We start from the raw sequence: 27,161 nt of genomic DNA, 5'->3' as shown, positions 1-27,161 counted from the left end.
TGAAAAAAAACATGTTCCTCTGCCTCCTCCTAGTGCTCCTAATGGCATTTGCGAGATTTCCCCCTGCCAGAACAAAAACAACCAATCAGAGCAGAGCATTAACTAAAGCAGCTGTCAATCACCGCTAAACTAGGCAGCAATGATCAAATATGAATCAATATTCTGTTACTGTAGTGCCTATTTCTCTCCTCAAATGTTTTCAGAAACATATTTTAGTGTTCATTTGTAAAATGAGAAAGTTTGTGACCTGGCAGCCATGTTGAAAACAGTCGAGCCAAAACCAAGCACCGCCCACCAGCCGGGTCACAAACTTTCTAATTTTACAGCTAAACAGTATACTAATATATGTTTCTGAAAACATTTGAGGAGAGAAATAGGCATTACAGTAACAGAATCTTGATCTACAGCTGCTGTAGAGACTGCTCGGCTCTGATTGGTTGTTTTCCTTCGAGCACTTTGAAATCTTGCAAATGCCATTATGAGGACACAGAGGAACCTGATTTTTTCAGATTATCTGTCTCATGCACTACTATCAGGATATAATGACCGTTTTATAAGAATAACTTTAAAGTTACCGACTGCAGCTTTAATTGCTGAGATCTGGGAATTGGCGACATCTTAAATTGTTTGGAGGAAATGATGAAGGCTTTTGGTGAAATTCTGACCAAAACTGTTTGTTGTAAACATCTATCACAGTTTATATACCATCTTCCTGCTACAACTTTAACCTAAGCAATAGACAGCTCTTACTGTAGCTGTGCACACATGCTGCCTTACTGTGCAGTGAGGGATTATTCCCAATATTTCAGGTGCATTCACTTTCAGTTTTGCCTGCAAATAAAGTGGTTTAGATCATCCTTGTGTTCAAACCCAGTCGTACATTTACTTGTACGACTGGGTTTCTTACCCCATCAGACTTTGCTTCAGCGATGCTACCATGTTTTTGCCATGTAACTTGTGGAGTACAATATTATTATAACCGAAACCAAATGAAACAGCCAAAGCCAATAAAGTAGGACCACATTTGAAATAAACCAGATTTATCCTTTAAAGAGGATCTATTATGCTCATTTTCAGGTGCATGCTCGTATTTTGAGTTTCTACAAGAACATGTTTACATGCTCTATTGTTCAAAAACGCTTTATTTTCCTAGTACGGCTGTGCTGCAGCACTTCTTTTCACCCTTTGTATGCTGAAAAGCCCAGTCTGCTCTGATTGGTCAGCTGGCCCACTCTGTTGTATTTGGCCAAACTCTTCAGACTCCGCTCCAGCTCCGCTCTAACTGGCTTTGTTTGAGGGCGTGCCAAATAGTCTTTAGGAAGGTATTATGCAAATGTGTTACTTGGTGACATCACCACGTTACGGAAGAAAAGGCGGGACTTCAATCAAGGCGTTTCAGGGAGTTCAGGAGCAGTGTTTCTGTGGAGGAGAGGAACTCCCTTTGGCTTGGACTTTGGGCTTTGTAACTTTGCAGACCTTTTACATGCACAAAAAACAAAAAACAATTTAACACACTAAAGGAAAAAGCACAAAAACATAATAGGTCCTCTTTAACGTTTGCTTCAAGGCTGTTAATAAGAAGTTATGTTCTGGTCCTTCCCTAAAAATACCTTGCATTATCTCAATGACTAACTCATGCATCTTTGAGTTGTTATTTACACAACTCATCACATCAGCACAGCTGTACGCATGACAGAGTCTCTGCTTGCTGAGTGCATTAAACTGTGCACTAGCTATGAATAAAACAGCGGCGGAAACAGCACGTCGTCTCACCGTCTCCAAAGAGCTGCAGGATGGCCAGGTCCACGTGCCTCTTCCAGAGCGACTCCTTCTGGATGGCGATGCCGTACCCCGTGGTGGCGAAGATGTAGCCGCTGCCAATGGTCACCAGCTTGCAGCCCTCGTCCCTGCCAGCCATGTAGTTCAGCACGGCCGCGTCGTAAATGAAAGCGTCTAGTTTACTAATGAAAAAGAGAGAGAGGGAGAAAGAGAGAGAGATAGGTTACAATTAATTAGCACTTCGGAGTCAGACATCACAGCTACAACATTCCAATTAACCTGCTAAATAGCACTAAGCTGCTGATAAGTGTAATAGACTTCCACTTGGTTTGCCAAAGACAGGAGCTGGCACACAGTCTGGCGAAAAGGCACACTTGATGAAAGAGGGGGAGTGAAAGTATTATTGGAGTTATTCATCTACAATATGTTTACATGCAGACAAGTAGGAAAGACAAAAACAAGGGACTAAATTTCCCCCACAATTTACATTTGCTATTACAATATGTGACTACGATATAATGATCATTGTTTCAAACTCTGTCGTGCTTTTGATTCCCTTCAAAAATCTGCTGCAATAAAACTGAATTCAACCCCTTAAAGGTACTATATGTAACAATTTACATGTATTAATCGCTTTGTATTGCCAATATGTGTGATGGGAATGTAACAAAATTAACAATAATAATAATAACGCGTTAACGCATATTTGTTTTAATGCCACTTATTTCTTTAACGCATTAACGCAACTTAAGATTTTAAGGTTGTAGCGGGCACACTTTTAAAACTAGAGTAAAGATACTGGTATCATATGAAAGTAGGAAACCTAAAAAAATTTAGTGGTACTAACCACGTCATACTAGCTTGGAGGAGGAGGCTAAATAACAAAATTACGCTAAATTTTGGCATTGAGATTTTCAAAGGGGTCCCTTGACCTCTGACCTCAAGATATGTGAATGAAAATGGGTTCTATGGGTACCCACGAGTCTCCCCTTTACAGACATGCCCACTTTATGATAATCACATGCAGTTTTGGGTCGAGTCATAGTCAAGTCAGCACACTGACACACTGACAGCTGTTGTTGCCTGTTGGGCTGCAGTTTACTATGTTATGATTTGAGCATATTTTTTATGCTCAATGCAGTACCTGTGAGGGTTTCTGGACAATATTTGTCATTGTTTTGTGTTGTTAATTGATTTACAGTAATACGTATATACATACATTTGCATAAGGCAAGCATATTTACCCACTCTCATGTTGATAAGAGTATTAAATACTTGACAAATCTCCCTTTAAGGTACATTTTGAATGGATAAAAAATGTGTGATTAATTTGCAATTAATCGTGATTAACTATGGACAATCATGCAATTCACTGCGATTAAATATATGAATCGATTGACAGCCCTAATTGTAACGTAACGCAAAAACTGAGACCTTCCTTGACTTTCTCGGTTGCCTAGAACAGCCTGTGGACTGATTTCTATGTAAAGGACTCAGGAAGTTTCTTTCCAGGAAAATCTAAAGGATGTGACGTTTATGGGTGGTCCTGAGTGCCTTGCATCTCTTCAGCGCCCCTACATTGCCAACGGTATGGAGCTAACGTAGCAAAATACTGTCTTGAGTGGATAGCGTCAGCTGATTTATCCAGGGTCCGTGTACGTTTTGATTGGATTTAATCCAAAGAGGCAGAAAGAAAAAAAAAAACACTCATATTTTTGTTTCGTCCACCCTGCCGCTAGGAAACTACTTTGCTGGGAGGAGAGCAGCCGGAGACGGACCTTCAGTTAGCGGCTACAGCAACTTAGATTCATCTAGCACAAACCCCAGCTAACCTGAACGGCCAGATGGTTTGCTACAAAAAAACCCATCTGAGAAGCCATCAGTGGAAACTGTTTGGAGAAGGGCAGACACTTTCAAAAATACTTGGCAGGTGATTTTGATGAACCATCTGTCAATCAAACTCTCTCGCTCGGGAGAAGAGCGAAAACATCTTTTCCATCGAGAAAAGTCTTCAGTGTCGTTCTTTGCTATTCTTTAAATGAAGAAGCACTCTCCTGTTCTGATACAACCGATGCTATTGCAGCATCTACGTTGACCTCTTTAGGAGCTGCCATTGTTGTTTAGATCAAACAGTCGCCTCTCCGTCGCACACCTAAGCCACGTCTGTAGCTGCAGGTAGCTCATCACGGATGGTCCGTGTTCTGGCTTGCCGGACACAAATGCATTACTTGAAGCCTAACAAGATGGATTTTCGTGTGATATGTGATCCTGAGATTCTCGCATGATCTTGTGACATCGCAAGAATCCAGCTGCCATGCTAGGTAAAACAACAGCGCTTGTCTGATCCCGGACCGCCCGACTCCCAGTAAACTTTATGTTGCTGCTGTTACACAGATTAGACCATTTTGTCAAATAGGGACTTACGTTTAAATCATAAATGTGATCCTTCAAATTCATTTTAATACGGAAGTCTTTTTGCAGCTTTGGTTTTACGGTGAAACTAAATGAACCACTTCAGTGTGCAGTTTCTCACCCAGCCTTGAGACTCCCAAGAGCTTCGTTGACGTTTTTCTGATGGAACTTCGTCATGTAGCCGTGCATTTCTGGATAGTTGTTCCTGATGTTTCTCTCCGTGCTCCCGTTTGGGACGGTGCCGAACCGAAACGGAGGCGAGAAGTCGTTGGGACTCTGGAACTAAACATGGAAGACGGAGCGTGGAGAGAGAGAGGCGTGTAAAGCATCAACTCAATTCAATTAAAAGGTACAGGTGAGGAAAAAGAAAACAAAGGTGGCATCAAACAGCATCAAACAGAAAGCTTCCTTCTTACCTTTTTGTCTGAGAGACCAGTTACCTGGTCCACATACTCCTCCTGGATCATGAAAGCAGCCAGGTTGGCAGTGTAGGAGGCCAGGAAGATGACAGCGAAGAAGGCCCACACTGACACCATGATCTTACTGGTGGTGCCTTTGGGGTTCTGCACCGGCACGGAGTTGTTAAAGACCAGACCCCACAGCAGCCAGATGGCCTTACCGATGGTGAAGGACGGACCGTGAGGTTCTGAAAGAAACACAGCCATGCTTAAAGTATACGGGACAGATCAGCTTTTGTTTCTACACCAGTGCGTGGGACACACAGTTGGTCTGCTTTTACTGGTGGGTCTCCAGCTGAGTGAGGATTTTGTTTAGTTGAATGAAACTTTAAAGAGGACCTAATACGCTTATTTTCATGTGCATCTTGTCAAAAAACTACTAACTACTAAAACTCTAACTAGCTTTATTTGAGGGTATGCCAAACTGGCAAGTGTTATGCAAATGTGTTACTTGGTGACATCACTACGTTACAGAAGAAAAGGCGGGACTTCAAACAAGGCATTTCGGGCAGTTCAGGAACAGTGTTTCTGTGGGGGAGACTAACTCCGTTTGGTGTGGACTTTGGGCTTTGTAACTCTGCAGACCTTTTACATGCACAAAAAACGATATAACACACTAAAGGAAAGGGGAAAAAGCACAAAAGCACAATAGGGTCCTCTTTAATGTCTTATTAACTCCTGCACCAGTCCAAAACTATTGAATGAACTGGCATGAAATTTGGTACAGACATCCATGTCCCCCTCAGGAGGAATTGTAATAACTTTGGTGATCACTCAGCTTTTCATATAGCAGCATAATCAGGTCAAATCTTCAATTTGTCCAATACTTTGATTTATGACCAAATATCCTGCAAAACTAATGACATTCCCATCAGCCTCAGCTGTTTTTTGTGTTCAGTGCTAATTAGCAAAAGATAGCTAACATGCTAACAAGCTAAACTAAGCTGATGAACATTATAACCATTAAACCTGCTAAACATCATCATTTTAGCGTCTTTGTGAGCATGTTGCCATGTTAGCATTAGCATTTAGCATTTAGTAAAGCCTCACAGAGATGCTAGCATGATTGTAGACTCTTATTTTATGTCAGTTACATCAGCTACTGTATATGCACTGACCAAAAAATATATACGCAACACTTTTGTTTTTTTGCTCCCATTTTTCACAAGTTGAAATTAAAGGTCCAAGACTTTTTCCAGCGGGACAGCTGATGCAACAGTTGATTTGCACAGCCAAAGAATTTCTGCACAAACTGTCAGAAACCGTCTCAGGGAATCAATATTACAAATCCTACTATAGCGAAGGCATGGCCCGCCCTACTCTGCCTCTGATTGGCTTATCATCGTATTCTTACCCTAACCCTAAACAATCTCACGCCTCATGCCTAAACATAACCAATCCAACTAATGAAGGCAGTGAGTACTAGCCAATCAGAGGCAGGGGAGGGCGGGCCATGCCTTTACTATAGCGGGATTCATAATTTAGCCTCCAGTGAAGCTCAACTGCATGCTCGTCGTCTTCAGCAGGGTCTTTGCCTGACTGCAGTTCTGAATCGTAACCGACTTGAGTGGTTAAAAAGCTCATCTTTGATGGCGTCTGACGCTCCGCAGAAGTGTTCTCTTCACGGATGCATCCCTGAAGAGAATGTGTGACCAAAAAATTGCATATCTGTAGCCCTAGTCACGTGACATCCATAGTTCAAAGTTCTTTTATTGTGACCATCAGCATCTTGATATGCCACACCTGTCAGGTGGATGGATTATCTTGGCATAGGAGAATACTCACTAGCATGGATTTTAACACATTTGTGCACAACATTTGAGAAAAATAAGTGTGGATAGACAAGATCTTTCATTTCAACTCGTGAAAAATGGGAGCGAAAACAAAAGCGTACATCTACAGTATATCACACGTGAATGTAATTAATATATTTTTTATTCAGTTAGGAACTGTGTTGGTCCAATTTATCCCTGAGCTGGCAGCAGACTGGTTCATACCAGCCATTATGCTGCGATAAGCAGTTGGTTCATAATGTTTGTGTGGGCATGTGTGAGCGTGTGAGAGAGAAAGAGAGTGTGCGTGCGGGCGTGTGGCTGTTTATTGTTGTATGGAGCTTTTGTTCGTGGACAAACGGACTTTATCGTGCCAAATATCTCCTTTGTGAAGTTTGTGAAGAAAGTTGGTTTAAATGAATCGGGCAGAGACTTTACAAATCTGCAGTCGGGCCATTGATACATTATTGCGTTGAATCCTTTGAGTCCAAACTTCGATCTGCACTCTTCGTGATACCAAACTCCCACCGCGCTACAAGCAGATAAAACAAGGAGGCACACAGAAGAGAACAGCGCTTTAGGGAGGAGCACATCTTCTCCACAACATGATGAAGGATGAGAGGGATGACAAAAAAAGATAACCATTGTCTATATATAGCCACATCAGAGATAGAGTTGTGGGAAGACATTGATTTTTTTTTTTTTTCCTTATCTTTTTTGGCTGGGGGGAGATCTAACACTTAAACTAGCCCCTTGCTGTCAGAGCTGAAACGTGATTTTGGGAAATATGGAAATTGATGCAAATGCGTTGAATGCAAAGTGTGAAGGAGGTGTGTTGAAACCCAGGCAGTGAGACACACCTGTAAATGATGAAAAGAGAGCAGCGAGGAGGAGGAAGAGGAAGAGGAGGAGGAGGAGGAAGAGGAGAATGAAGTCATTGGGTCAGCGAGGACGGCTCGTCTATATGTGGAGGCGGCCCGCGTTCTGTTTGTGCGCTTCTGTCTTTTTTGTGCACAGTAAGACAATTTGTACATCTGCAGTGGTGATGTTCCTGCAGAGATGGACCCGCGCATCCTTATTTGGTGCAAATGACTAGTTGGAGCATTACTCATCAAACACTCTGCTTTCCATCCGCTGACTTCACCAGCAGAGATGAAAGCATTTCATGTTTTTATCCCTCTGAATGTTGGAATTTGGTGGACACATAGCAGCACTTGGCTTCATTTGGATTCCACCATCAGATTGTTTTCATTGCCAAAACTATTATACTGCTTTCATGTGTTGGTGATATTCTCACATTCAGGACTTTCAAGTTGGCTGCTTATAATTCTCCAATTCAGATGCTATTCAGAAAAATCAGAAACCTAGAAAATGCCAGAAAATTAAAGCTAACAGGCAACTAAACACCGAGGAGTTCTGGTACTGGGGTGTATGAGCCACCAATATTCACTAGGGCTGGGATGATTCACCTATCTCCTGATTCGATACTATCATGATACTTGGGTGCCGATTCGATATGTATTGTGATTTTTAAGTATTGCGACTCGATAGTGCGATTTTTGTTAACCTTTTTTAACACTAGACCATGGGAAAAAGTTGAATCATACACTTCTAGGGACTTTTACTTTGGAAAATATTCAAATTAATACAGTAAGAATGTTTGATTTTCAGCATGTATGTAGTCAGAGATGTCCTGAAGTCAAATATATCAGTTATTATCAGGTATTATTTATTAAATTTTTTCCAGCAACCCAAAAATCAAAGAATAAAGACGTTTCCCTCACAAATTAGTGGTATTTTCTTTTTAATTTATAAGGGACATGTAATGTTTTATACTTCTGGTGAATATAATCCAATCAATCTTATTTCCTTATATGTATTTTGTATATACAGTTCCCTTTGTTAACACCTTATTTTGAAAACCGGACATAGTCACACATGTATACTTCCTCTAACTTCCTCTGTACTCCTGATGGCATGTGGAAGATTCCATCGTACCCGAAACATTACAAGATGATTCTGAAAACATTTGAGGTGAGCAATAGGCATTACAGTAACAGAATATTGATTCATATTTGATCAGCGCTGTCTAGTTTGACAGTTTGAATTGAGTTTGCGAGTTTCGCGAGCAGTGGTGCTGTAAATACTGCTCGGCTCCGATTGGTTGTTTTCCTTTGGTGCTGTGAAATCTTGCAAATGCCATTAGGAGCACTAGGAGGACACAGAGGAACATGATGTTTCTTCACAGATGATCTGTCTCATGTACTACTAACAGGATAAAGTGATAGTTTTATAAAAAATATTTTTTTATCATGTTTTCTCAAAGTTACAAACTGCAGGATCAGAATTCTTCTTCCAAAACGGCACAGTGCAAAGACATTGTGGGGAGGAGGTCGAGATGGTTGATTGCGTGCATACAAAGCACAGGACTTGTGCTTTATTTTGAATATTTTAAATGCCAATGCATCTTGTGCTTCAAATCAGTGGTGACCTTTTCAAAATGTAACCAACACTGTGATCTGATGACCATGAACCTAGCGCTTGGATTTGAGTTATGAACAATGACTGTAAACGCTTTGTTATCATAGAAAAAACTGTCCTAATCTGGACAGCATTACTGCACATTTCCTTCAAAACAGATTTGTTGTGTAGGTGCTGAAAAATCTAACTTTAATTCCAAAGTAATACGTCACTTTTAGCACATGTTGCAACGGTATAATATCTCCGGTAGATTCAACCTGAGCTTGGCCTCCCATCTGGTGTGTTCTGAGTGAAAAGAGTGAGAGATGAGGGAGGCTGGAGGAGAAAATGTCTGCATCCATTTCCATCTATATCCTCAAACAAGTGCAGCCCCCCCAACAGCTACCGTGCCTGTGTGTGTGTGTGTGTGTGTTGAGCTGAAGCCTCTCACCTTTGCCGTCAGCCAGACAGCGGTTGTAGCCCACAGGGCTGAAGTACTCGAATATAAACACAGCCATTGCTGACACCAGCAACAGCATCACGAACATCATCACCCACACATCCGCGCTGAAGGGCTCTGGAGGGCGAGGAAGGGAAGAGAGAAGAGATGAAGGGAGAGCAGGGATTGAGGGAGGGAGCGTGGACGGACAGAGATTAGGAAAAGAGAAGAGAAGGGAAAAAGACGGTTGTAAGAGACGAGGGACATCAGGGGAGGAAGAGGGAGAAAAGAGCGAGAGCGGCAGAGAGAGAGAGAAAGAGAGGAAGAGAAAATGAAGTGAGGGAGGGAGAGAGGGTAAGAGAGATATGCAAATGTGGAGCGCCAGATTGAGAAGAGGAAGGAAGAGTCAGAGAAATGGAGTAGGAGTGGGAAATATAAGAGGGCAAAGAGACAGGGAGCGAAAGAGAGAATAAATAGTTAGCCATATATTATCATGTACTCCAGTCGGCCTCCTCATCATACAAACTGGGCTCTGATCACTTGTGTCCATTAAATCACTTTTAGTTCAGCTTCTAAAGGTGTATAAATGGATGTGAACCCAAAGCGACCTGACAAAGATCTATATAGCACTTTCAATCCGTCAGGAGTGCTGGTGAAAAAAGACATTTACATCAAACTCAAACACAACTCATTTCAGAGAGTCTTTGAAAACTATCTGGTGTCTCCGAGTCACAAAATCTGTGTGAAGTTGACAAAAGTAGATTTTGCATATTTTACAATATAATTTGCAAAAATAAATAGTTTACTAGCAGAAATGGGCGTGGCCTATACAACATGATGCAGCTCACTGTAAATGCCATGTACGTTTTGCAATTTATAAACCAGTGTGTTTTTATATTATAGCGGCCCTTATGGTGGACATAAATAGTTTTTCACATTTGACTGGACTGTACTACCTGTCCTGCAAATTTCACCTTTGCACCTTGAGGGGTTTAGGTTGTAGAACCACTTTTTGTGGCCATTAAGGAATAGGGCTTAAACAGTAGGTGTAATAACGTCTTTTTGAAGATCACAATCCTACAAGATTGACCGTTGCTTTTATGTTTTCGGATAGCCTCATAGTTACAATATCAAAACATGTCAAAAACACGGCCTTTGTGTTCTTCCTTCAGCTCCTCACCTAAGAAGGCCGAGGGCGAAACTGTGCCGTTGCTACGGGAGACCATAACGCTGATGCCCGTCTCTATGAAGGGGACGGAGAAGTCGATGACCTCCGACCTCTCCTCGTTGATGGTCAAGGAGCCGACGGCCATGTGGGCGTTCTTTAACACCACCTAGTAGAGAAAACAGACAAAGAACATCCGTCGTATAAACATCCCTCATCCATCCGGTAATGAATGGAGACAAATCTGTGTCCCCGAGGGGGGGAATGTCTTGTTTGGTGCCGCAGCAACAAAAACATTCAAAAAAACAAATTCAATCAAGAAAGTTAAGAATAGCTTGTAGTGAAAAAACAGCACTAAAACACGAGCATAAAAATAGCTCAACACAGCCATTAGTTCATTTGAAGGTGATTGAGCTGGGAGGCTTTCCAAATGTTCATGTGAGTGATTCTAGTAAAGAAATGTGATTAGGGACAAAGGTGGACATTTTAAAAAATGGCTGAAAAATAGCCTTTTACGTCGTGCCTTGCATTTCTTTGTCCATTTTGTTGTCGTCTCTGTCCTTATTCCACTTGATGAATGAATAAATGTGACTGAGCCTCTTCAGCAACCTAATATATCAAGAGCAAGTAGCAGGTTTTAGCGTCAGCCCTTATAACCCAAGAGCAATATCTTCTGTCTAGACGCATCACTTTACACTCGTGTTCACGCGGACACAATCCATTGTAGAAGAAGTCCAAATAGCAATTTTTTCAGCCGACCGCAACGAGTTTGATCTGAGTAAAAGGGTTGTTCTTACTTCTCCATTAACATGTATAAAGCATGCAGGAGATTCAGGCACTCTCTCCGTAAGCTGTCAAAAGGTATTTTTCGGAAAAGTAGGGAATCAGACCTGACATAATAGAAGAACGGACAGGTTTGAGGGAAAGTGGATGCATTAAAAAAAGCGGAGAAGAATTAGAATGAGCAAAGTGAAGCAAAGAAACATAAGAATGGAGCCATTAGAGACAGGTGTCAGATCTGTGCTGAGCACCGGAACAAAAACACCGACAAGCTATTAAGCTATATAACTATATATTGAGCTATTTTGTTGAGCTGCCACTTAATGCGGTGTAGGCTATATGTCTATGACTTTTATTGTGAAAGATCAGAACGGAATGAGTGAAGCTGTTATGGCTGCTGTTGACAATGTGGGAGTAATAATGTGTTTGCTGTTATTTTATTACCCTCATAAAGTATAGGTGCAACGTAACCCTCAGTTACACAAGCTGTTGTGGATCACCTCTCTCGATTAGTCACACACACACACCGACACACACACACACACACCTCAGTTGAGTAGGCTGTCCTTCAATGTGGCCCAGGGTCGTGTCGAGAAGGTAACCTACAAACTGCAAAATCTGGCAAAAACTTGCAAAAGCTCTCGCAAGACTCGCTGCCCGATGACCTATCCTAACCATAACCATTTAAGGTCAATGTCTAACCTTAACTAATCGAGGACTCGAGGTCAATGCCTAACCTTAACTATTCGAGGACTCGAGGTCAATGCCTAACCTTAACTATTCGAGGACTCGAGGTCAATGCCTAACCTTAACTATTCAAGGACTCGAGGTCAATGCCTAACCTTAACTATTCAAGGACTCGAGGTCAATGCCTAACCTTAACTATTCGAGGACTCGAGGTCAATGCCTAACCTTAACTATTCAAGGACTCGAGGTCAATGCCTAACCTTAACTATTCAAGATCAATGCCTAACCTTAACTATTCGAGGACTGGAGGTCAATGCCTAACTTTAACTATTCAAGATCAATGCCTACCCTTAACTATTCAACTCGTAGGTCCCCTCTAGACACGACCGTGGGCCAGGACGCGTTCACGTACACACTGCTAAAAGAATGTGTCCATATGTAGCCCAGGCGACCTCCGAATGTGGTCTGACCGATCAGATCTCAATGCGTCCTCAATGCGTCTTGAGTGCATTCACACCTATACTTAGAGCCGTCCACTTGTGATCGGATCATGCAAGACGCATGTTAATGCCAGGTCTGGACAGGGCCAGAGATGGAGCAGGAGGACAACACACTTTCCACACACAGCTCGTGAGTGGACACTCGTGATGCACGCCAGGGGAGGGAAAGACGGAAGGAGGGGGGAAGAAAGTGGGTTACCACAGTGGGTCATGGCTGCTTGAAATAGCTGCCCCAATGCCTCTCCTCCCTCTACCTGTCAGTACCTCGGCACAGGTAGTGTATATTTAGCCCCAAATTCTACAGCCCTACAGCACAGGGGTAAGGGGGACCGAGACTGTCTTACTGAGTTAATAAGGCGTTTGTGACTATGTGAGTCAAAACTCCAGTACGTGTTCAGCGTTAGTGTGTGTGTGAGTGTGTGCGTGTGTGAGTGAGTCATAAAGGGAAAAAGACAGAGAGAAAGAGAAGGGAGCGAACCTTTGTTCTCTACCTGTGAAGTGGACCTTTACATGCAGGGAAGAATATCACACATCTACTCTGCACATTATCTGCAGTTTTCAAAGTGTTTGTGTCTGCTAGCGTGTGTTTGTGTGTGTGTGTGTGTGTGTGTGTGTGTGTGTGTGTGTGTGTTGTGTGTGTGTGTGCATTTGCAACTTTTCAATCTCGTTTGTTCTGTCAGCATGTAAGTACGGGTGTGCATGTTCACTTGTGTGTGTGTGTGTGTGTGTGTGTGTGTGTGTGTGTTGGTGTCTGAATGTGCGAACGTCTCCCCGGGGGAAGAGAGAGCGAGTCCATCCAGCAGTGTACTCACTTCCTCTCTCTCCGCTCGCTCTCTCCATCTCCCTCCTACGACTTGTTCTCTCCGTGTTATGAAAGTGACCCATGTGGGTGTTATTGAGAATGAGTGAGCGAGGATCTGTGTATGTGTCTCAGTTGGTGTGTGTGTGTGTGTGCGCCAGTGTCTTTATGGCGAGGCCAAAATCATGCAATCAAGTGTATTGTCTCTAATATTTTAGATTAGGAGTATTAGGGGGCAGCACAAGTCAATGCAGCCCATGAAATCTGACACGGACTGCCAGAATCGAGTTATGACAAAATGTCGGTAAAGCGTTCATTGATTTTTTTCTTTTTTCTTTTTGATCTTTTGTCTTTCCAAGCTGTGGAAAATTGTGTAAAGGCCCTCAGTGATCTCTGTGAGTGTTCAGGAGTGTGCATAGGCACGTCCTATTGTGTAAGTATGTGTGTGTGTGTGTGTGTGTGTGTGTGTGTGTGTGTGTGTGTGTGTGAGCATCAGTCCAGTTCGGTCCATTAAGGGTGTGAGATATACTGTAGTTTGGGCTTTGTTCCAACTGGTGAAGGACACGGGTTGGTTTTATTAGATACAGCAGATATACGGTGAAGTGTGTGTGTGTGTGTTGTGTGTGTGAGTGATGAATTGACATTTTGAGTGTGTCCTCTCTGTGCACATATGGAAACAGTCTGCCTGTCTGTGTCCATGTGTCCGCATTCATGCATGCATTCTTTTATATCTGTGATCGTTCATGCATAAGTGTCCCTTGTCTGTATGTGTGTGTGTGCGCGTGCATGTGTTTGCGTGCGCGTGTGTGAGCTGCTGAGATGAATGTCCCCCCATCCCTCCTCCTAATGACCGTTCATCTGTGGAGGTGAGAAGGAGACGGCACATTACGGTGCTTTTAGTCCGGGCGATAGAGTTTATTACAGGTGAGCACACTTACAGCTCAGTGCCCACTAAAGACACTGGAAGGATGACTTAAATGGCTTTATATAATAGATTCAATGGGTCAGCTTTAATGTAAATTGAATAGAAAAAGTTTTACCGCGTGAAAAAATAGACACATCATCTGGGCTGTGACTTCTGAAGGTTGTTCAAACTTCAGCGTCGACACGAGAGCGTGTTTTCAACCTGTGACCTTTGGGGCTCCTATCGATCCGTTTGCCTTTTGCTTCATTAACAAAGTCTGACAGCACGAGAGCAGCTCGCTCTTATAGGTTGAAGTATGAGAACTGACAACGACCTTACCTTAGGAACAATGTCGATTAGGGAATGTTAAGAGCCCGAAGTGAATTGTTGCAGCTGGCTGAACTGTACGCACCCTCGGGTGAGGTGCTTAGCCCATCTGACATAAGTGTTAGGGCTGTCGGGCAGAGGGCTGACCCGGAAAGGAAAGCTCATAATTCAAGGTATGAAAACACACTTCAGAGAGGAAATGAACCCTTCAGGTATAGTAGCTCCTATGGGAGCTAAATATAGCAGCACAGTTTATTGGACATAAAGGGGTGAACACGGACTGTGACTCTATCCGCCCTTTGACCTTTTCTTCTGTTGGAAAGGGCTGTCTGACGGCGAGGTAAAGCGGCTATAGATGGGAGCAGCAGAAAAACTTATTTTGGCCACCTAAAAAAATCAATATCAGTTTAAGTGTAAGCTATACTTAGAATATTTTCACCGCTTCACCTTGCCGTTTGACAGCCCTTTCTGACGGGGAACTGAAGCCGTTATATCACGGTCTACAAAGCCACCAGATTACATTGACAATAACAGTAATTTTACCTTGAAGAACAGGTGAGTCGCTGGTCTACCGCTGCATCCATCAGTTAGTTGGTTTGTGTTATTGTGTGACTTTTGGATCTGAACTAACGTGGCGTCCACACAGCAGTACATTGCTTAGCTTCCGTGCCGGTACTCATGTCTGCTTCTCCAAACTGGGAGCGTGCCGACCGCCATCTAAGTTACAGTATGTAACATTACTACACTGACAATAAGAATGAATATATACTGTACATTAGCAGCGTCATCATGCAGAAACCTACATCAGGTCACGAGGGAAAACGCTTTTAGAAGGGCTTGGGGAAATAGCATTTTGACGCTAAAACGTACGTACTTCGACTTTGTTTGGATTTGAATACATGAGGAACACCACTGGGAAGCTAATGATATAAAAACCTAAAAAAACCCAAAAAACTAAATAATGGACCCGCCCTTTAAATAAGACTAAATTCATCATCTTTGCCAATCGTGGAACAAATTTACAAAGCAAACTTAAGACAAGTAATGCTGAAATTGAAAGGGTGTCTGAAATCAATCATGTTTGGGAGGGATGATAGATAATAAATTGTTGGCAACCACATAAAAAATTATATTAGAGCAAAAATGCAAAAATCAATCTTTGTATTGTTCACGTATACAGTACAACCATACATTAGTTACTGTGTGGAAGTATGGGGAAACATATAAAACAAATACAAATACAATTTATATACTTCAAAAGAGAACTATAATAACTGTGAATAAACGTATTTTCAAGAACAAACAGTTCATTAAAATAAAGGCTCTAAAATTCATGGACTTGGTAGATTTTCAAACTGCACAAGGTCAAAAACAAACGACTACCTGAGAGTGTCCAAAAGAGATACGGTCAATAATTTGAGAGGAATCTGCATGTTTAAGAAACAAAGGGTCGGGTCTAATGTGAAAAATCAATGTATTTCTGTGTAAGGTGTGGATTTATGGAACAGTTTTTGTGAGAAGCTGAAAACGTACGGCACACTTATGTTTAAATGTTTAAAAAAATAATTGAATGGGCAAAACATATCTGATCAGAATGGTAAGTCGGCGTTAGTGTTTCGCAAAAAGTGTACAGTAGTAGCTTCAGCGGACACTGTCAGTTGAAAAAAAACGTCTTTCAGTTCTTTTCTCCATTGTTTTCTACTGTACCATTTTGTTGGGAGTAATTAAAATGTTTTTGTTGTTTGTTATATTGTCCCAAATTCTTGAATACATTTCAATATCAACTTCTGCACCAAAGCTGACTGCTCTGTGCACCAAAGCCTGTTTTATAATCGGATCATTTTCTGCTTCAAACGGAGGGAAAGAATTCATTCTCCTTCCCTCGCCTGACTCGTTGCCAAATATGCCGATGTCTTTTTGCGATGCACTCCGATAGCCCAAATGTCTTAACACCACCTTTTAAACAGCGGTGCCATCAACAATGATAAGATGGTGTTTGCAAAGTGTGAATTAGGTGCAATCCTCATTTGCACGCTTTGCCAACAAACTACTAATGAGACTGTCATGTCATTTACACATGCGTGACCACGACAAGCACAGAGAGGCTTTACTTGTTGACCTGAACAACCTGGCAGCTTTCCCCTGACTGAACATTTAGTAGGCTTTCAGATTGGTGTGCTAGTATCTGACAAATACATTACACACAATTACTGACAGAGCGGGCTGCCAAAACAAAAGCAAGAGATAGACGGGAAGACAAAGACACACACACACACTCCTCACCTCTCCCACCATGCCGTTCCACGTCCCATTGATCTTCTTGCCGTGTTTGCCGTTAGTGACCAAGTAAAGGTCGTAGGTGAACTTCACCTGCTTGGCGATCTTCTTCAGGATGTCGATGCAGAATCCCTTACAGCAACGCTTTATGTAGATCCCTGAATCCTTCGTCGAATTGCTGCACAGACACACAAACAGATCATTATTTAATCAAATATGTACTTCTGTCTGAATTGGCATGAATTGTTAATTGTAGTCGTGATTTTGTGGATCTGGCGCTGTCACTCTCACACCGATGAAGTGTGAACTGATTCTACCCCTGGCTCAGTAAAGCTGTCGTGGGAAATTAACATCATTCACAGGCAAAATTTAAGCAGTTTTTTTTTTCATTTCTACTTTGGCCAGTTCTGCAGTAGGTGGATCTGTGAGTCTCTATCTGTATGTGCTCACAATAAGCTCATACTTAAAGCTGCAGTGGGTAGAAATGGAGCAAATATGATTAAAAAAAGTTATTTTTTATAAAACGATCACTATATCCTGACAGCAGTGCATGAGACAGGTAATCTCATGTGTCTCTGTGGCCTCCGGTGCTCCTAATGGCATCTGCAAGATTTCCCAGACCGGAGGAAAACAACCAATCAGAGCCGAGCTGGAGCCTTGCCGTCTCTGAGCAGCTGTCAATCAATCGCAAACTCCGATCAAACGGTCAAACTAGGCAGCGCTGATCAAATACGAATCAATGTTCTGTTACTGTAATGCCTATTTCTAACGTTAAATGTTTTCAGAAACATCTTGTAGTGTACTGTTTAGCTGTAAAATGAGAAAGTTTGTGACCAGCCATGTTGAGATCAGTTGAGGAAATACCAAGCACCGCCCAGCAGCCAGAGCAAACTTTCTCATTTTACAGCTAAACAGTACACTACAAGATGTTTCTGAAAACATTTGAGGAGAGAAATAGGCATTACAGTAACAGAATATTGATTCATATTTGATCAGCGCTGCCTAGTTTGATTGTTTGATCGGAGTTTGCGAGTATTTTAAAGCTGCCTCTGTTGAATGAACAGCCAATAGGAACGCTCTCTCTCTGAAATGACCTGTGATTGGCCAAAGTCTCCCATCACGGGCTAGATTTTTTAAAGCCTGAAAACAGAGCCAAGAGGAGGTACAGAAGTCTAGTTATCTCTCAGAACACTTGAATTACAATATGCTGAAAGGTTATTATGGAATTTTTGCCCAATGATGCCAAAAACATTCTGCCTACTGCAGGTTTAACAGAAATGCTTTTTCCCCCTTGACATGCATTCTTATTCTTGTTTCTCTCTGATACTTATGGTATATCTGAGCTTTAAGTCTCACAGTGTTTTGATCTGCTTCCGGCAGGGCACAGTGTTCCTCATACAGGTCCCGCTAAGCGGATCCACGTCTTCCACGATGACGAACGGAGCCTCCTCCAACGTCACGATGGACAGGTGGTCATCCTCCCTGTTCGCTGCTCCCCCGTGTAGTTCATAGCGAGGCCACACGTGGTACTTCATTGACAGGGAACCGTTCTCCCATTTACCCACCTGCAGGGACATGCAGCAAACAAAAGACATTCAGATTAAGATTTTCTACCAAGAACTGCGTTCTTGATATTTTACCAGGGGCTTAACTGCAACCATGGAGACTCACAGTCTGGACAAGTGGCTCATCAACTCAATGTTAACAAATGTAACCGCAAAATACGTACATGAAATGAATCACCGGGCAGGAATCTAATTAAAACATGAATTCAGATTAAATTCCATGCTGCAATGAGTCGGTTCCATCAAAAATAACTGCAGCTCTGCTCTCACAAACAGTTGAGACACATCATCAAAAAAAGCAACGTAGACTTTGAATGCTTGTTATTGAATGTTATTGAATTTGAATGCTCTGATTTGGGTTTTATCGGCTCATTTTCTGTTTTCTGGGTTTAACTATGATTAGTCCATCTGTCAATAAAACAACCATAAGGTAATAAATGAACAGGAGCATAATAAAATGTATAAGTGAATATGGCGATGTAGAAACTTAGTGGGAAGAGAGGAGAGAAGACAGAAGGAGGAGAGGACTGGGACCCAGAGGAGAGAACGAGAACAAGGTTAACGGGAAGGACGAGACTGGAACGGGGGAAAGAGCAGAATTCAGATCAAGAGGAGAGGCTGCGGAGAGAATTTGGATGGAGAGATCAAACAAAGAAAAAGAGAGATATGAGGAGACAGCTACATTTGCAGAGGGAAAGAGTCAAGCGAGCGCCTGCATGACGGAGAAAGAAAAGCCGGAGATGGAGCTCTTTCGGATGCAAAACGCCGGCTCTTCTGTAGTCCAGCTGTAGGTCTGGAGGGCCCTCCAGCCCTTGTGGCTCTACTCCACTGAATCAGCGTCATAAATTAGTAAAATGCCGCTCCTGTGAAGCCATACCTGGAGCCGGTGCCCTTTCCTCTAGAAGTGCCCACTAGGCCACTTTCATGGAGAGAAAGATGTGGGCGGAAATGGATATGGATCATCAGCTAATTGGACACACTGTAATGGGAGAGAGGGCAGGACAGGGAGCTGAGGAGCCAGTGTGTAAAGTCAGTTAAATATGTAAATGGACACACACATATTGCACTCCGGGGAACACAAACTTGCCAAGGCAGCCTGGAGTGGACAAGCTTAGGCTGTGTATCTCTGGGGCACGACGCAGCCTTCTTCTATCTGGACGAAAAATATGAGTAAGTGAAAGAGATAGACAGGGATGGAGAGAAATGGGGGAGGGGGGGGGGGGGGGGGTTAAAATCAGCCCGGAGGGTGAGTAAACTGGACTGGACACTACAGAGTCTTCACACTACTTCAAAGGTGCAGTGGAAAGCACGGTTGTAGGAGCTGGAACTCATTAGGATCCAAGAAAAGTGGTTCAGCTGGAAGTCAAGTTTAGAATTAAACATGAGTGAGGGAGCGGGCGGGGGGAAGGGGTGCAGACTGCAAGGGGAGAAAGAAAGAGAGGAAAGAGAGAGAGAGAGAGAGGGGAGACGGGATGGGAGCGATTCACCTTGTTCTCTGATCAGAGGACAGAATATAGATTAGAGAGGCTGAAGAAAGAGAGAAACACTGAGAATAAAGAATAGGGAGAGTCAAAGGAGTCAGACTGCAGGACGCAGACACAATGGAGGGGGAGCAGAAGAAAACACAGATGCAGGCTGGTGACTTTGCAGGTGGCGCTGAGCATCAAGTTCATCTAAGGTTGTTTCGTTTCGGAGTATGACTCAGGATTGTTGTTGCCCCGTCTGCACTACTACTTTCTCTTCCACCCCGTACTTAGAAAATGTATTCTATCCATTACTCCACCTGTACAATGACCTTCATCTATTTAGAGAAAGCTGACAGAGCACATATGAAATTTGACACAGCAGCACCTCAGTGGTTTATAGCTGAACTTTCACCCTCCACAGTTACAGTTTTGTGCTTCAACCAGTGGGCAACCTCCGGGTCTGAAAAGTGAAGCCAATGTTGAAGTGCCTTAAAGTGGCATTCTTTCTAATAGCCAGCAGGGGGCGACTCCTCTGGTTTTCTCATAGAAGTCTATGAGAAAATGACCCTACTTCTCACTTGATTTAATACCTCAGTAAACATGAGTTTATGGTCTCAATCTCTAGTTTCAAGTCTTCTTCAATACAGCATGATGTTCATTTAGTAACTTATGGTCCCATTTAGAGTCAAATTGACCATAAAGCAGGGTATGCTTTAGGGCGTGGCTACCTTGTGATTGACAGGTCGCTACCACAGCGTTGTCCGGTCTGGGAGTTGTCCGTGTTTTCGTCGCACAACTTTAACCCTTTCACAGTGTGTTTTCAGTTCATGAAAGTTAATTATAACCTTTTTGGTTGCCTAAAATTGTCTTAATCAGCATTCGGTTGTGCTTAGCTCCACCCTCTCATGTCACTTCTGGTTGCAAAAAAACAAGAATGCCAAACACTAAGATGGCAACGGCCAAAATGCTGAACTCGAGGCTTCAAAACGGCAGTCCACAAACCAATGGGTGACGTCATGGTGACTACGTCCACTTCTTATACAGTCTATTGCTTAAACCATGCATATGCTTCTTCTTGTACTTGAGGATGTGCACATTTAGAACCACGCCTACCAACAAACCCCTTGTGGGACACAGGTGTAATCGTGGATAAACTGATTCCAAAATTACAGGCACACAGACCAACTTCACCGTCGACCTTGTAAGCATAACGGATAGACTGTAAACTCGTCCTTCCTGAGGATGTGCATTTTTCATTTTCATTTGGAAAACAAGGTAATCATCTCTGTCAGAATGAATCTATGCCTCTATTTGTCTTGTTTGCTCAGTGCTGCATTACTGAGCACCTGCAGCTCCGTAAAAGAGATCCAGAGGATCCGTTAATGACATTTGACCGCTGGACTACAAAACATGTCAACACTACTGTCTATATGCTGTTTTGTAAAAATAACATGGGGTCAGTTTGAAGGGAAAGTTTGCCGTTTTTCAACCTCATCTCTATCTATCTGAGTTAGGGATATAGTGTGAAAAATAGTTGTTGCCGATGGTCTCTGTGTCGCGGCTGCAAAATCTGTTGTTCTTGCTGCATCCAGCGCCGTCATTTGACGTGACAGTGACGTAGTTGGTAGTAAAGATGAACTACAGGCTGCTATTTCAGCTTGGATATCTCAGGGTAGTCAGGGGCGTGCTCTAGATGGCAATCAAAATCAGAACCTCCCTGTTCTCTTCTCTTGTATGGCAAACTAGCTCCGTTTCCAACAGCAATAATGGCATAAAAATATGAGTGCAGAGTATGGATAAACTGGAAAAGACAACTAAGACCAGCAGGGCCCAGAGGTCAGAGGGCCACTGAGTGAGTGTTTTTGTCACCTAACGCGACTGTAAGTTATTTTGTCGAGTTGCCTCTTAGTGAAATGCTTAGTGAATTTAAGTTGGGCTTTTATTGTGACAGGTAAAAAAACAGAAGGAGTGAAGCTGTAATGTGCTTCCAGAGTTTTTTCAGACTACGGAGCCTCCGTCTTTTTATTTTATTACCTGCATAAAGGCCGTTACATACTAGCGTTTTTTTCCCATGCGATTAAATCACATATAATTATTTTGTTTCAAACCGTTGTTGTTGTCATGAGTACTTTCATATAAAACGCAAATATTACGCGGCGTTGTTGTGCGGGATGGGTTGTGTTGCGCCTCTATTTATGAAACAATAACACAGAGGCTCCGTAGTCCGAACCAGGACGGCAAACTTTACCCCCTTCAACCTTGACAAAGGAAGCCCAGACCTGATCCACTCCTTCCGTTCTTACCTTTCACAATAAAAGCCCTAGACATTTAATATTCGCAGGCGAGTATTTCGCATCGTATATTTGTCATGCCCCTGGTGTGTAAAGGCCTTAAGTATAGGCGCAACTCATAACCCTTGACTACACTATGTTTTTGCTGGGCGTCAGTAGTTTGCGCGCAATGCATCCTGGAACATGTAGGCACTGTCAGCACGGCTCCACGATCATGAGAACTCAGCTTTCTGGGACAAAAAAGCACACACTGAGGAATTAACTGGTTCGATGTACTACATTTAACATCAACACTGATTGGACATCCACATACAAGGTGGTGAATTTTTCTCTTTAAGCAAATCCTTCCTCACAAGATGTCTGAGTAGCTGCAGGTCCGACTATTACAAAGATAATTTTTAGTGGAAGCCTACAGTATGTATATGCAATGTGCTTCCTCAACTTTTAAAATGAACAGACAAGCATTCTTACTACATCACCGCTCTGGAGCCTGTGCTGCAGTGTATTGCTCAAAGGCACCTTCGCCGAGTTGATAATATCTAATCAGAGCAGCGCCTATGAAGCTTAAGGCTTAAAAATGCTTAAAAAGTGAAAATCAGATGATAAGAGATGCAGATAGAGAGAGCGATACTCGTGGACCAATCAGGTACTGTGCTTACAGCTGAATATAGATGCACAAACACACAACCACACGCTTTCCTCCCCTATGTCTCTCTCACCCTCTCCCACTGCCTCTCCTTGTTGAGCAGAATGATGACCAGCTTGGGGTGCATCTGGTATCCGTCCTCGCTGAACGACAGATTACGTCCCTCGAACGTCACATTCATCAGGTACCTGTAGAGGGAAACATCGAGGGGAGAGACAGTGAGAGAGACTCATTGAGACATACATCACTTCCTGAAAAATAGCTCTCATTTTTTTTTATTTGCTCTATACATTAAAGTTTCATGGTATGCCAATTTATCTTGTAAGCATTTATCTTTTCAGACAAACCCACTGACACTGTAAAAATGCATCTTCTGCCGGGAAACAGCTATCAGCCAATGTCTAAGCAGGGTTTAAATAAATAGACGAACAGTCATTAGTCATCAGCTGCAGACAGACACTTGAGCAAAACAGCAGTGATGATTTAAGACAGGACTGAGGAAAAACTATTTCAGCTTCTCTTCAATCATCCCAGGTACAATGATTTCATTCTTACTGGAGCGTGTGACCTTAAAGTTTGTCATTTTGGGAAACATGCTTGTTTGCTTTTTTGGTAGAGAGTTAGATGAGCAGATTGATACCACAGCCAGCAGCCGCCGGTTAGCTTAGCTTAGCACAAAGAATGGAAACAGGGGGAAACAGCTAGCTCTGTCCAACTGTCACAAAATCCACCTCTAAAGCTCACGATCCAACGCGTACCTTGTTTGTTTAAGTGTAAAAACCTTTTACTTATTTTGACTTGGAGATATGTGCTGAACTTTTACTTGGCTGGGAGCAGTTGCCAGGCAACCAGCGGAGATTTGAGGAAGTTATTATGCTGCCTTCAAATGCAACTTGTGAGCTCGTGGTTACGAGATGGGAAGTCGTGTACGATCAAGTGATTAAGTCTTGAGAACACCGCTGCTAAGCAACGGCAATATTAACGTTACTGTCGGCGTCCAGAAGCCACAGAGGCTAACAATTTAGCAAGCGTGTAACGTAATGCAGGAAATGCAAGCGCATAATGACAGAGGGAAAATATGAGGCCGCTGGGAATATCAACATTTTCCTCAGACATATCATAAAATTACAAAGAAAAACAGTATACGACTAAAATTACAATATATTAACTTATTATGCACTGAAAAATGAACTTCCATGGCTCTGAAATTTTGACGCCATCTGGAGCCAGAGTCTGCGTAATAGTGATCGGGAGGCTGTAGCCGCTGTATGAAGGTCCGAACACCCGCCCAAGCCAATCACAAGCTGAGCACGGCCGCAGCTTGCTAGCGTGAGCCACCTAGTTTATGATTAGATCGACACATTATCACATTATTATTACACAGACTCGTGACGGTTTAGGAAAGTTAAAGTTACATCTCCTCTCTCGTACAAATCCTGAGCCTCCAGATCGGTGACTACTTCACTCAGAGCAGCTGTCAATCATGACGTCTCACCCCCTTTTTATAGCATCAAATAACTAATTCAAACCAAACTTATTAGAAAAATTAACACTGGAACATACATCAGCGTGATATGAACTACCTAACTACCTACGTGTACTTTGACTTTTTAGTTCGGCCCATGTCCCATCCGCTAACATGGAGGGGGCGGGATTTATGACCTATACTGCAGCCAGCCACCAGGGGGCGATCGAGATGTTTTGGCTTCACTTTTGGGGAGCCGTCATGTCGTCCATCTTTATATACAGTCTGTGCACTGAACTCATCCATCCTCATCATCATCACATTGTCATGTCAGAAAAAGGAAATGATATAAACATGTCATTTTGAAGTTGTTTTTTAATTGAAATTGCACTTTAAATAAGCAAATACAAACTAAATCTTTCAAAATCAAATATACTTTATATCATTATTGTGTATATGTATATTTGTTGTATCTAGCTGGAAACATGGATGACTAGATATAAAAAAAAAAAATCATAGAAATTGTTGAAATTTGGTTAAATTACCTAAAAGATAAATTGACCAATTTTTACACCAATTTTTTGTTGTGTCCCATTGACAAGTCATACAGCGAGCTCTGGAGAGACGGGCAAAGAAAGGAGGCACAAACATATGCAATGCAGCTTATGTCTATAGTACTATATAATACACCAACAGCAGCAGCTTGTCAGATCACTGTGTGTTAGTGTGGGTGTGTGTGCGTGTGTGTGTCTGCTGCTTCAGTCGGTGTGTTTGTGTGGTGCAGAAAGAGAAACCGAGAGAAAGCAGCATCGTTTCTGTCAGGTGAAATCATTTCACCTCCCTTCAAATAAACACAAACACACACATACACACACGCACACACACATAAACACACATCACTCAACACTGTATTCTCTTGCAGTGATTATGGTGAACGTGCGTGGGAGTGTGTAAAGTGTGTGTATATGAGAACAGGAATGTTTATGTCAGGTGAACTCAAATCACTTCACTGTCATCCCCCCCCCGCCCCACACACACACACACAGACACGCACACACACGTACACACAGCATCTCTTAACTCTTTCACTCCCTCACCCTTTACTCTCTCTCGCTGACTGTTTCCATGGAAACACTCTGCCTCAAAAAAACGTGCACACCATATATATGTAGATGAATATATAAATAACAAAAAAGAAAAGGTGCATGTGTGTGAAGACTTGGCTTGGTGCCGGTGTGCTGAGCGGACTGGGTCATGTATCAGGATCACCAGCAGAACCAGTTTGAGTCTTGAACCATCGTTTTCCTCGTTAGAGAGCGACGAAGCTCAACCTCACTGCAGCTCTACAGTACCTTAACGTTATACACCACCTCACTGCTGCACCTCAAAGATCATTATGTTTTACCTTTAACCCTGTTTGACCTTTTAGACGGATCAGATCACAGATCAGATCAGGAGGCTTCCACTGGAAGGACGCCACGCAGAAATATATTATAATTTAAATGTTGTTTCTAAGAATCTATATATCCATCTATGTACCTACAGTATGCAGGTCCTGTGTACTCCATCATGTGACTGATGTAATAATCCAGCAATTACTCTAAAGCCAGCCTCCTTATTCTATTTCCTGTATTAAATATTGATATTTTCAATGGGCTGTGATGAGCCGAATCATCCAGCATCATAGCGTCTCATGCAGCCCCCTGTGTCCAGCTAACCGCCCCATCCTGTAGAGCCCTGGCACTGATACAAAGTGCACAGAATCTGCTGCATAAATCATAAGCCATTTACAAAATGACACGACGCTGCGCCCCCTTTAATCTTTACTGAGCGAGCTATTGTTACATGCAACAATGTGGGGTCTTTGTGTGTGTATGTGTGTGTACTACACACGTTGACAGCAGTAACAGAGCGAAACACAAGCATATGTGTGTTGCCATGGCACCCACAACCACTGTGACTTCCAAGCCAATCTGCTGTGTTACTATGGTAACGGTAATCTCGCAGAGGGTGGGAGGGAAAGAGAGAGAGAGAGAGAGAGAGAGAGGTGGGATTCAAAGAGAAAGAGGGAGGGGATGGGACATATTACTACTGGACTGCAACGCTCTCTTTCCTCTTCCTCTCCCATCACTACTTCGTTACAGGAAGGCACTTTATATTCCGTCCATGTGACCACAGCCGCTCTCTGTCACCTCCTCTGAACTTCCTGTATCACTACCAGTTTAAGTGGACACACATGTGCCTGCACACACTGACACAGAGAGGGTTTACTCAGCATCCACATTTTTACGATTTTGAAATCTATTTTTTAATGCCAGAATCGATATATTTGCTTCCTTTGAGTCTATGCGGAGGTAGAAGGAAGTTACCGCTTTTATTGTTGTAATCTGAGTAACGTGACGTCATATCCATTCCTTATCGGTCAACCAAAACAAACCGCGGCAGGAAGCGAAGTAGAAAACGGTGCAGGGTCTGCGTGGATACGACCTGCGCCCTCACATTTTAAATCCAAAGTGGTAAACACTACACATACAGTAAAGTATGGAAACAATTTGTGTTTCACACATTGCAGGGAAAACAGAGCTAAACATCATGGCTAAAGCTGCATGCTAACTCTGTCATGGACAGGAAATGTTATCGTATTGCGGTAATGTACGGTCAAGCCAGCCGTCACTCTCATCTCCGTGGTCAAATGGGCCGACGCTACAACTGTAGAGCACCAAGATACTGACATTTATGTTAAAGGCATTCAAACGGCCCCGATGGAGCTGATCATGGATGTATAAAGAGAACGGAGCTGACGGGAGAGCTAGCGTCGGACTTGGAGAAGTTAGAGGAAGTATACATGTGTGACTACGTGCAGTTTTCAATATAAGATGTTAACTAAGGGAACTGTATATACAAAATACATATATGGAAACGAGATTGATTGGATTATATTCACCAGAAGTATAAAACATTACATGTCC

At 42.7% G+C, this 27,161-nt stretch overlaps 1 protein-coding gene across 3 annotated transcripts in view; it reads right to left on the bottom strand.

The window, feature by feature from the left end:
* Positions 1-27,161, bottom strand: part of grin2ba (glutamate receptor, ionotropic, N-methyl D-aspartate 2B, genome duplicate a) — a 159,244-nt gene that overhangs the window by 18,457 nt on the left and 113,626 nt on the right. For all 3 annotated transcript variants that reach the window (XM_074655518.1, XM_074655516.1, XM_074655517.1), the window contains 8 exons: positions 22,801-22,915; positions 18,116-18,324; positions 16,766-16,937; positions 10,501-10,654; positions 9,333-9,458; positions 4,608-4,837; positions 4,313-4,473; positions 1,774-1,961 (listed from right to left, as the gene is read on the bottom strand). In XM_074655518.1, coding sequence (XP_074511619.1) covers positions 1,774-1,961; positions 4,313-4,473; positions 4,608-4,837; positions 9,333-9,458; positions 10,501-10,654; positions 16,766-16,937; positions 18,116-18,324; positions 22,801-22,915 — 1,355 coding nt within the window. The remainder of the gene's footprint in view (positions 1-1,773; positions 1,962-4,312; positions 4,474-4,607; positions 4,838-9,332; positions 9,459-10,500; positions 10,655-16,765; positions 16,938-18,115; positions 18,325-22,800; positions 22,916-27,161) is intronic.

This window comes from Sebastes fasciatus, chromosome 13 (genome assembly GCF_043250625.1).
Source record: "Sebastes fasciatus isolate fSebFas1 chromosome 13, fSebFas1.pri, whole genome shotgun sequence".
Classification (NCBI taxonomy): domain Eukaryota; kingdom Metazoa; phylum Chordata; class Actinopteri; order Perciformes; family Sebastidae; genus Sebastes; species Sebastes fasciatus.
The sequence above is the reverse complement of the archived record's forward strand: the minus strand, read 5'-3'. Positions and strand labels throughout refer to the sequence as shown.